Source organism: Nanorana parkeri, unplaced genomic scaffold (genome assembly GCF_000935625.1).
Source record: "Nanorana parkeri isolate BGI_ZX_2015 unplaced genomic scaffold, ASM93562v1 scaffold563, whole genome shotgun sequence".
NCBI classification, from domain to species: Eukaryota; Metazoa; Chordata; class Amphibia; order Anura; family Dicroglossidae; genus Nanorana; species Nanorana parkeri.
Window position 1 is genome coordinate 203,071 of NW_017306831.1, and position 13,389 is coordinate 216,459.

The following is a 13,389-nucleotide window of genomic DNA, read 5'->3' on the forward strand; positions in this document are numbered from 1 at the left end:
TGTGCTGAGTTCCCGGGTCTGTACACCTGCTGTGCCCATCATGAGGGGTTCCCACCATCCCTGTGCTGAGTTCCCGGGCCTGTACACCTGCTGTGCCCATCATGAGGGGTTCCTACCATCACTGTGTTAAATTCCTGGATATATATGCATGATGTGTCCATTATGAGGGGTTCTCACCATCCATGATGGATTCCCTATTTATATTATGGCACACTTATTACTTTAAATGAGATGACATCATCAAAAGATATAACGCGTGATGGTGCGAAAGTGCAGTATGTAAAGCACTGCGTACATTTTCGATGTTATATAAATACCTATAAAATGTATATTATTTTTGTGGCTGCCTTACCCTTTCATGAAACAAAGTAAAAACTTCCAGCTCCTCCAGCAAGTTTTGTCACAGATTACTTTTTTTTAAAGAGTGCGCCTGGCAACAAATTAAAATAAAAGGTATGACTAATAAAAAGGCGGCTGATAGCTTTGTATCGATTGCATGTTATATTTGACTTATTGGAGAAGGTTGTTTATGTTGAGGAAAGAGATAAATAAAGAAAAATACAATGCAGTCTCATCTTTAATCAATAGATGGAGACAATGTCCCAGTTTGAATGTACGGGACTATCAAGTTGACATTCCGACATTGTGTAAATAGCAATTACAGAACACCTAAAGCCAAAACCATTTGAATAGAGTAGGGAATGAATAAAACCCATGATACGTTTTCTTTTGCTTTTATTTGATTTCTTTTTTTGCTTTCTTTTTCCAAGTCTGTGTTTCTTTGTGTTTTGTTTTTTTTTCCTACTTGAAATGTACCGAAAACAAACCAACCCAACGCACATGGCTGACATGTAAGTATTAGGCCTCATTCACACTGTCGCGCGTATACGCGCGTACGTGAGTATTGTACCATATGCAACATATGCAAATAAATGGCTCCATACACATAGCCGCGTATGGAGCCGTATATTTGCATAGCGTATATAAATGCGCAAAAACAAAAGCGTCCGGGCAGCGTATTTCTGCGTATTTACGCGCACATATGCGTATATACGCGCGTATACGCACGTACATGCGTACAGCACATTAAAAATTCCATTGTGAGTGATGCATTCTGGGATTGCATATAGTGCACACATATACGCATATACGTTCGTATATATGAGCATAGACGCGTATATACGCAATATACAATTTTGCTTGCGTTGTGTGTGAATGAGGCCTTAAGCCGTTGTTTGATAGAGAGAGTCACCATTCAATTTCAATGCCCAGATTTTACTGCAGTGGGCTTACATTTTAAAATGTATTACCATTTTAGCAGCTAAATTGGGACAACACCTACTTCACATTTGTTACCTGTTCACAGTCAACTCATATAACTTTTAAAAAAAAAAATTGTAAAGATTAAAAAAGTAAAAAATTTAAAAAACTTAAATTGAAAAATGCAGAAAATAAAATTGAAAAATGTGAAAAAATTGAACATAGCTAATTACTTTTTTAGTTGTCTTTTACGTGCTTAAAAATTCTACCTGGATTCCTCCCTCACCCCTTTTGTAATGTAGACTAGTGGGCTGTGGGACATGTTTGCTCTAATTAACTCTGTATTGTGCTGGCAGATCTATTTTTCAGTTGAAAAGTAGATGCGAACACTCTGAGGGTTATTTACAAAGCTAGCCGAAGGATCAACCGTAGCTGCAGCTGATCCCTCGGCTAGCTTCGGCCGCCGGAGCCCTTCGGCTTAGTAGAACAGAAGGGCTGCTGTACGGGCTATTCACTATAGCCCGTACGGCTCCCGAAGCTGCACGAGCGGCTCAGCCGAGCCGAAGGCATATGCTTCGGCTTGGCTGAGCCGAAGTGAAACCCGAACCCGAAAGCCTCGCAGCTGACAGCTGGGCGGTGCCAGCCCTGATCTCCGCCCAGTTGCAGAGACAGATCATCGTCCCTAGATTGATTAGAGGCACATACGGGTCACCTTATCACCTGCCACAGAGGAACCTGAAATACTTCATCTTGGCATTCACATTTGTCTGCATAATCAGATATTGTTTAAAATATCACATGACAGATGTACAAAAACTGACATTATTTTAACAGCCAAACTCCACTTAATAATGATATTTTATTTCTTGATGGCCTCTGTCTGGCTCATTAGCCCCATCGATGGCATCAGTTTACTCAGCTGTATGAATTGATTTAACCGCGTTTTGTTCATTTTATTCATCGATTCATTTCTCATTAGAACTTTATATGTTCACAGTTGCATATAACATAGGGAATCAATCGTTATTCTTACAATAGTGCTTTAATTATAATGTAAGGCAACCCTTTCCATCGAGCGAGTGTGATAAAACAGGAGCATAGATTTAAAGTGGCCGTCCTCTACTGCCTGATATCCTTTTAAATGACCCTTACCAATCCTGGAACTTCAAAAAACAGGGAGCTTTGATATGCAAATATTGATGTTATTTCCTTACGTCGCCCCGCCCCTCCTGCCTCCAGAGCATAATTATTGAATGCTAATTCAAATTATCAAGGCACTTGAGGGGGTTCTTAAAAATATGCACTGACATCACTATATTTCCTCTCCTTCTGTAAACTTTTATCTCTTCTATTTTTACTTCAACTTTTAAAAAGTTTTATCTCATCTTCTGTAAACTTTAAAAAACTTGTTTCTCTTATTTTACTTCCATTTTAAAGACACTTTCATCTTTTTCTACTTTGTCTTTTAAATGTGTATCTCTTCTTTTACTTTTACTTTGAAAGCCTTCACCTCTTCTTCTTAAACGTTAATTTTTACAACTTGTATCTCTTCTTCTCATTTTAATTCTTAAAACCAATATATTTTCTCCTACTTTATCTTTTAAAATCAGTTTCTCTTCTTTTACTTATTTTTTGTAGACTTGTAGTTCTGCTTCCCCTTTAAAGGAGAAGTATGAGGTGAGTGCTTTTCCCTCACCTCATAGTTCTAGCCGACCTGTGACAATGAGACTGTCACAGGTCGGCTCAGTAGATCGGGAGGTGAGAGAACACATGTCGGGTTCGCTCACCTCTCGCTCCTGTCACGGCTCTCTGCCGTGACAGGGGAGGGGCTGGATTCCCCCCCTCCCCGCTCCGATCCTCCAGCGCTGACTGGCGGAACGGACGGGGGAGGGGGCGGGTACAGCTGGCTCTGCCTTTAGATAGGCAGCGCCAGCTGGCAGTCACGCAGCTGGGCGGATCCCGGCACAATTGTCAGGATCCGCTTCAGCTGCGGCGTCTCAGTATACCGCGAGCAGCTGCGGTATACTGAGCCTAGGGTGATGGGAGGACGCTAGTTTGTGTCCTCCCGTTACCCTAAGGTGAACTATGGGGAAAAGACTTAACCCCATAGTTCTCCTTTAACTTTCGAAGCTTTCATCTCTTCTTCAACTTTAATTTTTAAAACCTCTTCTACTTTTTTTTTTAACTTGTATCTACTTCTTTTATTTTAACTTTTAAAAACCTTTAAATGGTTCCATGTTCTTCCTCATGAAAATCAGAATCAAACAGTTAATATTGGGCAGAAGCTACTAGAATATTAAACCTTGGAAATCGGTGTTGTCACTTTGTGAACTGAACCAGGAAAAATAATTGCTAAACGACAAATAACAGTAATGATGGATAGGCCCATAAAGCATTTATTAGACTTAACTCCTGACATTTTGAAGCATTGTCAAGCAAGATCTCAGCTGCGCCCAGAGGCAGAAAAAAAAATGGTTCCTTTACCAGTAACTCGCATGCTTTAATTTTATTGATTTTATGAAGAGCTTCAAACTGCTACATATAGATTTGCAGGTTCTACAAGTAGCTCTACCAAGAACTTTGGAAGAGATCCTACAAAAATGCCACTGCAAGATTTTAAGAATGAATTGGAAAGGAAATGATCAAGGGACAGAAAGTGACTTCAGAATGGAGGCACAGGTAGGCTTTTGGTGACCGCATTAGATTCCAACCGCAACATTAGATCCCAACCATTCGAACTACAGGTAGTGGTTACATCACTAAGTAAATGTCCACTTGTAGTCTCCGCTAACCCAGATGATAATTTTCTTCTAATTTTTGAAAGCTGCTTCTATGTAACAGTTGTAGTCAAAATACCTGACGGTGGTAAGAATGTGTAATAACATTTAAATGGAGAGGAGATGGAAGCAGATTCATCTACAGACTCAAATTTCCTTGGACAATCCCAAGTTCTGTGACGTTGATGTTAGTCTATCTTCTGCCAATCTGTTTGTGGCATTGGTAGACGTGGATGTGCTACATCTAGTGGCAATTGGCCTTCTACACAAATTTGTATTGAGTGTCAATTTCTGAATGTTGTATTTTGGAAGGCAGTGATGATTACATCAGAAGAATCGGCATTGTATAATTGTAGATGTATCTGTCGATTGGCGAATCTGCAAGTATATATATTCAAGATAATCCAAAATTTTGCGGTTGGCTAGCATCTCCAACAAATCAATTTGCTCATCACTATTGGCAATTATGGTAATGAATACCTTTAGGCAATTGAATCTAAAATCACAAACATCTAAGGACTTGATTTGAGTGGGTCCTGAGAACTATGATAAAACATATACTTACAGGTTTAGCATCAGAGTCTACTAAATTGCATTAAGTAGCAATAAAGCGAACTTACACAAGATACTTATTTCTTTCTTAAAGGGTCAGTGAATTCAAATTAGATTTTTTGTGTGTTTTGTGGATCACCAAAAATAAATTTTATTCTATCATTGTAGGGACTTGAGATCTGAACACTTAAGCTGGGTATATACAGAGCAGATTTTGGTCTATCCTTGATGAACTTGCCATCCCACCTAACATCCTTCAGCTGAAAAATCAAAGGATCCCGGCAGAAAACTGTACAATAGCCACAGTGAATTGATTCCACCATCCATGCTGTTTAGCTTGAAAAGAGGAATCTATTCAATTTTGTTTGGTTTAGCCCAAAATCTGGACCAAAAAAACCTAAGTGTATACCCAGCTTAAGTTCCTGGGTCTGGATATCTGCTGTGCTAGTTAGAAGGGGCTACCGCCATCCCTGCTGGGATTTTATTTATTATATATCATGTAACAGGAGGACCTGGACCAGAGAAAGGTGGGCAGGAACAACCAAAACTCCCAGACAGACAGGAAACCATGGGGAGCTTCTCCAGGAAGACCTCATTGTTGACTATCCAAGGTATACGGCTGAATCAGTCCAGAGGATGAATCAGTCCACTGGGCTCCAACCCTAACTAAAATATAACTTTTCGGTAAACTGACCCTTAATAACACTTCTAAATAAATTCTTAGAGTCATGCTCTGATCTTAGAACCTTAGTTAAAAGTGGTCACACATTTTCAGATGACATACTTTTACCACCTGCCTATGCTGTCCTGTAACAAGTAACTTGCTTTCTAGCACCCTTCAATGCTCCTCAGCTATTTATTTCTGCCCTCCGGCAAAGTTTTTCTGTTGCACTTGAATATACTATAAATCCGCTCTGGAATTCTACTCAGAAACAGAAGAGCCGAACCAGATCCCAAGTTAATAGAAATAAGCAACCTTAAACAAATCTACAAACCAAGAAGAAAGCTACCGAAGAAAGGTGGCGTATTTAGAAAAAGAATTGCAGAGGGCCAAGCACAAGCCAAACGCTTATCTGCAGTAGAACCGTTAACAGCTAAAGACTTTTGAGACAGCAGAGTAGTGTGCAGTGACATGATTGGGTCTCTCTTCTAAGTTTACAATATTGTCTAAGAAAGATGATTAGTTGGAGAAGTGAGGGGAGCAAATTGCGGTCTTTGGCCTTGAGAGGGGTCCCTATCTCAAGACCCCAAGGAGACCTAACAATCTTCTTCATTGATCTGACATGCAAAGAAGCGTCCGGAGGCCAGACAGACAAGGCCCTCGTCGCATACTTTCCGTGCACACTCAACTCTACCGTCATGCTTGCAAAAGCATTTCTCTGAGCACCCGTCGTCCATCCACGCGGTCTGTCCGCGACTCATGAAGCTGTCTGGAAACAAAACAACCAGAATGAAAATCAGACTCAAATATAAAAATCAGAATCACAGCCATGTTTATAGAATCCAGAGTTTACCCATCAAACTTTTACTTATTTATTAGTTCTAGGTAGAGTACAGAAGAGTTGGAATTTCTGTCCTTGTGATGGCCTTAGAAAAGCATTAATGAGTGGTTGTCACCAGGACAAGAAGGCATAGACAGCATACAAGATATTGCCAGGCTTTCTAGTTCTTTTTCACTGTATTAAAAATGTGGAGATTTTTGTCCCTATCCCAACTGGAGAGATTTACACTCACTTCCTGTTCTTATATCAAGTGGCAAAACCAAGGAACACAACCTACCACCCCTATGGGTCTGGAGTCCACAGTCTTTATAAACTATTGACACTGAGGAACAAAACCAAAGCACAGAACCTACCATGCCTCCTGGTCTGGAGTCCACACTCTCTATAAACTATTCACACCCAACTCCAAAAACAAACCACAGAACCAACCAAGCCTCTGGGTCTGTGATGGGCTCTTCACTTTATGCTGGCTTATATTTGATCCTTGTTGCCTCGCTCAACTATGGCTTTGATGTAAAAATGCAACATCCGTAGAGGCTTAGCCCCTGTTCTATTTTAATTTATATTTCAATAATTTGAGGAGCACATAAATACATTTTTGGAACCTGGTCTTGGTTCCTCCCCAACAGGATAAAAAAAAATGAAAGTTCATACCTTTGTATACACAGCCACCAGGCACAATGAATTCATCGACACGGAACATCCACAATCCTGGGCGTTCAACGTTGCTGGAGGATGCGATGTTTACTATATGCTCCGTTCTAGACATCGGCATGTTGAAGTATTCGTTTTCTGTATTAAAGCCAGCCTGTGCATGAAATATTGTTTTAAAGAAGGCATTCGGTCTAATGAGAAAGTACAATCGTGTTTTAAAGAAGGACCAAAGTCTGCAACATTTTTTATACATATATAGAGGGTGTATACAGGGCTGTATTTACCATAATAAGGGCCGCCATCAGGGGGGTACGGCTGATGCTCATTGAGGAACCTGGTGTTGGGGCAGCAGAGAGAGAGTAATTCCGGCCCTGCTCAGGTCCTTAAAGGAGAACTATGAGGTGAGTGCTTTTCACTCACCTCATAGTTCTAGCCGACCTGTGACAATACGACTGTCACAGGTCGGCTCAGTAGATCGGGAGGTGAGCGAACACATATCCGCGTTCACTCACCTCTCGATCCTGTCACGGCTCTCTGCCGTGACAGAGGAGGGGCTGGATTCCCCCCTCCCCGCTTCAGCTGCGGCGTCTCAGTATACCGCGAGCAGCAGCTCGCGGTATACTGCGGCGTCTCAGTATACCGTGAGCTACAGCTCGCGGTATACTGAGCCTAGGGTGACTGGAGGACGCTAGTTTGTATCCTCCCGTTACCCTAAGGAGAGCTATGGGGAAAAGCCTTAACCCCATAGTTCTCCTTTAAGGCTGCAGTGACCTGAAGATGACACAACAAGGGGTAACCAATCATCAACAGACACAGCCTTCAGTGCTGGATCAAAGTGAGCAAAAGTTTTAGGGGGTCTTTTTATTAAAAAAAAAAAAAAAATTCACATGAGAGTCATACAACTTTCACCCAGGATTCACACATTTTCCAGTTGAATCCAATTAGAAAAATGGTACATTTTTGGTGAATGCAGTGCGAATTAAAGTTTGTTTTTTTTTAAACTAGAGAATGAGTAGGAAGGAGGGATAGGAGGAAGGGTTTAACTTTCTTGTTTGATATTGTAATTCCGGTGCACAGGAAGCTACAAGGATACTGAAATTCCGGCAAGACGAACGTGAACTTTTCTGTATTTTTAGGAAATGCACCTAAAAAAAAAGAAAACGAATGCGGCCACCACATCCAAGGACCGCTATGCGTCAATAAATGACATTTTTGTTTTTAGGTTTTAGATATTATCTCTTCCACGTTCGGCCGTCATACCTGGGCAGGGATGCCCCCGAGGCCGGTCATAGGATCTCCACCACTGGCTGTGCCCGTTGTCCATGAAATGTTTTCATACAGGAAAATAACAACGGACCTCTGGTACTTGTCAGAGGCCAACACACACTGGAAGGTGTTTGTCTGGAACATAAAACAAGAGCAGGGGTCAGCTTCTTAACATCGGCGCAAACAGTATAGTCACAAGAATGTCTGCGGAGGTTCTCGTTCATCCAGGTTCATGGTATATCTGTAAAAAATCAATCAAGGCAACTGGACTTGATGTATTTTTCTTGAAGACGTTTCGCTAGTCACCTGACCAACTTTCTAAATTCAGAATGACTTGTACAAAAATTATCTGGGAATAAATATGGTGAATGTTGCTCCAATCCACTTAATCTGTTTATTATAACCGGCATGGGGTCAGAGACCTTATGGGGTGAGGTGTTGATTGTATTTGCATAATTTGAGCCAGCAGGTGTTATTAAGCCATCCAGAGAGAGGTGTTAAAACAGCAACAACAGAGATGTCTCAACCCCCCCTCCCCCGCCACCTCTATTCAAGCTTGGCTTCTCCATTTTAACATAAATGGCCTCTTTTACACCTCTTTTGAACCGGTTCTCCTCCCTGTCTAGTAGGGATGCACCAATACCAGTATTTCAGTATGGAGTACCGATATTTTTTCCCCCGGTACTTGCCGATACCGAATACCGATACCGGAAGTCCCATTAAGGAAGCCAGTTCAGACCCAGTAAAGACTCGCCACCCGGCTTCCCAATCCGCAGGTGACGAGAAAGCATGGAGCCGGCTTTCTGGCCAATCAGGAAGCCGGGAGCCGTGTAATGACACAGGGCGCCCGGCTTCATGATAGGCCGGGAAGCCAACTCCCTGCTCCTTCGTGATGAGGTGACGAGGGAGCATGAAGCTGGCTTCCTGGCCTATCAGAAAGCCGGGGGCCGCGTCATTACATAGCGCCCGGCTTCCTGATTAGCCAGCTTCCCGACCAATCAGGAAGGCGGGCAGCGAATCATTATACGCTGCCCCGACTTCCTGATTGGCTCACAAGTGAAGAGGGAGCATGGAGCCGGCTTCCCGGCCAATCAGGAAGCCGTGCAGCGTGTAATGACTCGCTGACCGGCTTCCTGATACCGAAAGTATCAGGCCAGGCATCTGAGCGAGTACTCGTTCAAATACTCGGCATCGGCACCGATACCGATACGGTGCAGTATCAGTACCAGTATCGGTGCATCCCTGCTGTCTAGGATGCATGCTTGATTGTCTTCAAAGGAGTGATCTTTTTCCTTTAGATGTAGGTACACTGCTGAATCCTAGTTTATGTCCTCTTGTGACCCTTAGGAAAACTATGGGGAAAAACACTTACCCCGTAGTTCTCCTTTAAGTTGATTGGAGCAACATTCAGCATATTTATTCCCAGAGAATGTTTTCTGAATTAAGAAAGCTGGTCGGACAACCTGGGAAACGTCTTCCAGAAAAATACAGCGCGTCACGTTGCTTTGATTTATGTTTTTACAGATATTCATAAGAATGGTTTGGCCCCTGTTTATCCATTGCACAGCCACTGAATGCCCATTTTACCCCCTGCCCCAACATGAAAAGAGGTCTCTGGCTCTGTGAAAGTGACCACTAGATACCCCTCGCACACACATAGGATAAGCTGATGCGGTCTCTTACCTTATCTGATTCGCTTCCATGATAATGTACTTTATCCCAGGTTGCAATGAAGGCCCAGGAGGCTGTGAAATTGAAATTTGGGAAATACTTCCTGACAAAACTACTTATGCAGTCCAGAGTAGCTTCATCCAAGACCTGCCTGTGAAAGATATCCCCATGGTCCGGTTCTTCATTGTCTACGTCCCCCCAAAAAGGACAGATTACATTTACATTGGCCAGGGGGAAGCCGTCAGGGGTGTAGGAAGTGACTTCCTTTTTAAACGAGATGGCACCGTTGTTGTTTACCTAAAGAACAAAAATTAAACAAAAATTTAAATATATATATTTTTTGTTTTGTTTTTTTATTATTTTTTGTGTGTGTGTTATAACTCCGACTAGATTGTATGACTTTTATAACAATTTGTAGACTTCTTCTTCTATCTTGACTTCCATTTAACTGTCTCTGGTCATTTTTACCTTCTGGACATTTCCGAAACTTTTACATTTTTAAAGATACATTTATGTTTCATTTTTACCTACCAGAACTTTTTTTATTTTGGTGCTTCATGTTACTAATAATTGACATTCTTTAAAGGAGAACTATGGGGTCAGTGTTTTTTCCCATAGTTCTCCTTAGGGTCACGGGAGGACACAAACTAGCGTCCTACCGTCACCCTAAGCTCAGTATACCGCGAGCTACAGCTCATTATATACTGAGACGCCGCAGCCGGGACGGATCCCGACATTACTGTTGAGATCCACCCAGCTGCGGGATTGACAGCTGGCTCTGTCTATCTAGAGGCAGAGTCAGCTGTACCCTCCCCCGTCTATTCCGCCAGTCAGCGCTGGAGGATCGGAGCTGGGAGGGTGGGAATCCCTGCAGGGAGCTGTGAGTGACAGTCACGGCTCTCTGCAGGGATAGATCGAGAAGTGAGCGAGCGACGGTATGTGTTCGCTCACTTCCCGATCTATTGAGCCGACGTGTGACAGTTTCATTGTCACACGTCGGCTCGAACTATGAGGATCAGTGATTTTCACTCACCTCATAGTTCTCCTTTAAAGACGCAAGCCAGCTTTATATTTCCTGAAAGCACAGATCCTGTAGAATAAAATAGCAGCAGTTGCAAATGTTGTACATCGCATGATATATGAAAGCGCAATTCTTTATCAAACCCCAAAATTCTGTAAAAATTACACATTAAAGGAGAACTATGAGGTGAGTGCTTTTCACTCACCTCATAGTTCTAGCCGACCTGTGACAATGAGACTGTCACAGGTCGGCTCAGTAGATCGGGAGGTGAGCGAACATATACCGGCGTTAGCTCACTTCTCGATCCTGTCACTGCTCTCTGCCGACTGGCGGAACGGGCGGGGGCGGGGGCGGGTACTGCTGGCTCTGCCTCTAGATAGGCAGAGCCAGCTGTCACTCACGCAGCTGGGCGGATCCAGACATAATTGTCGGGATCCGCTTCAGCTGCGGCATCTCAGTATACTGCGAGCTGTAGCTCCCTATATACTGAGCCTAGGGTGACGGGAGGACGCTAGTTTGTGTCCTCCCGTTACCCTAAGGAGAACTATGGGGAAAAGCCTTAACCCCATAGTTCTCCTTTAAGTAAATTTTAGGTCCCAAAACACAGTATAATACTCATTTGTTTTGTAAATTAATATCAGCGACGATGATTGCGTCACTTCCGCTCCCTCAGCTGCCATTCCCAGTGGAAGCCGGGGAAGAAGCTATTCAAACGCTATCTGCACTCGAAAAGCTTCTTTGCAGTGGTAAGGGGACACGAGGGGGGGTCATGAAAATAAAACCTACGTAACAAGATCGGTGGGTCTCGTGGAACATAGTGAATGAATGCAGAAAATTAATTCGTTCTGATGCTCCGTCATCCTCTCTTGGAGTTGTGACATCATTCAAATGTAGGCCGTACGGAAACAGGTTACTGCCTGCAGAGGAAGGGCGGGGGGAAACAAGTGAATGCGTCAGAAAATAAATGTAATGTAATAAAAAAAACTCCAGCTTTGTTGAAAATGACCTAACAAAAAGAACTGCGAAATAAAGGATCACCAGGTGAAAATAAAGAGGGGGGGGGGGCTGAAAATAAATGCGGCCGCCACATCTAAGGACTGGTAAGCTGCAATATGTGACATTTTTCTGTTTGAGATTAGATGCACTTTAATGTCAGTCTGTTGAATGGAATATATGGCATCCCAGTCCTTCAGTTTACTATGGTGGGAGTTTCACCTGTGCGGAGATACTTGTACATAATACAAGTATCGGTGATTTCAGCAAGTAATGTGGAATTGTTCAAGAAACTTTTGGACGATTTCTTAAGGGACCGTAATATACAGGGGTACGGGTACAGAGGTAATGATCCATACCTTCTTCCATACATAACATGAGGATGGATGGCAATCCTGGGAAACCAAACACAGGAAAAGAATGTCAATGGCAGTTCATGGAACGCAGGAATAAGCGATAAGCTTTCAGTGATTGGGTTTACATCAACTTTAATGGCACATGACACTTTTACATTTTCAAAAACAAGTTATTTAATTTTTGCAGATCTTCGGATGTCTATACAGAGATATCGTCCATAGTGTGCATAGTGTGGGATGTCAGCATACTGTAGGTAGGACCCTATAAAGGGGGAGTATGTCTCATGTACTTACCCAGGAGCAGGAGGGTTAAACCGAACAAAGCCTTCATGGTTCTTTTCTTTGATCCCTGAAACACGATATTATTAAATCTTTACATTAAATAAAAAAAGGAAATACACAATATCCGTATTTCACATGCACAGGACAATTCAGTTTTACAGACACAAGCAATGGATAATAGTATTGCCACATTCTATAAATATTATATATATATATATACTGTACACACACAGCTCACTGCCCGCTGCCCGGCGCTCACTGCCCTGCTTCCTTTAGCAGGGTGACAATGCTGCTCATTCTGCAGTAAAATGGCGCAGCAGTTTTAGACGGAGCAAACTAAGGGGATGGAAGACCAAAGCTATGAGACAAGGCTACTAAAGTTAGACTTGTTCACGCTGGAAGTGAGGAGATTAAGGGGGGACATGATTCTGATGTAAAAAATGTTGGGTGGTGATGGCAACATCAGCAATAAACGTTTTACTATAAACTCCATAACAAGAACTAGAGGCCACCACCTAAAACTGGTGGAGAAAAGATTTAACCACAAAGGGCGTAGGGGGTTCTTTTCAGTCAGAGCAGTTAGGGTCTGGAACTCGCTGACACAAGCAGAGGTATCAGCTGAGAGTGTTGAATCGTTCAAAAATCAATTAGATACCTTCCTCAGAGACTGTAACATACAGGGGTACAGGTACTCCTAAAAACAAGGTCACACAGGGACTCGTACACACGCATACACATGCAGAATCACATACATACACGCAATAGGTTGAACTTGATGGACCTGTGTCTTTATTCAACCTCAAATACTACGTAAGCTGGAAACCCGGCCAACCTAAGCCCACAATCGTGGATGAAATAGGAAATGCTGGTGCTCAGGAAGCTCTCCGTCCACCTCAATCTACAGCATATGTAACACAGGTTCCTGCACACAACTTGATGCTCCGATCCTTTATTGAATGTCAAATGAGCAGCTCACATCATAAAACCCGCTAACACGTTTCAGCCACACATGGCCTTAGTTATAGCTATGACTAAGGCCATGTGTGGCTGAAACG

The 13,389-nt window shown here is 42.7% G+C and overlaps 1 protein-coding gene across 1 annotated transcript; it reads right to left on the bottom strand.

Moving 5' to 3' along the window:
• Window positions 1–5,846: 5,846 nt before the first annotated feature.
• On the bottom strand, window positions 5,847–12,383 carry LOC108791624 (alpha-tectorin-like). Its single transcript, XM_018562164.1, has 7 exons — window positions 12,347–12,383; window positions 12,056–12,091; window positions 11,490–11,620; window positions 9,695–9,979; window positions 8,006–8,146; window positions 6,746–6,899; window positions 5,847–6,019 (listed from the first exon to the last, which is right to left on the bottom strand). Exons 1-7 carry the CDS (start codon window positions 12,381–12,383, stop codon window positions 5,847–5,849), a joined length of 957 nt encoding a protein of 318 aa, XP_018417666.1.
• Window positions 12,384–13,389: the final 1,006 nt, after the last annotated feature.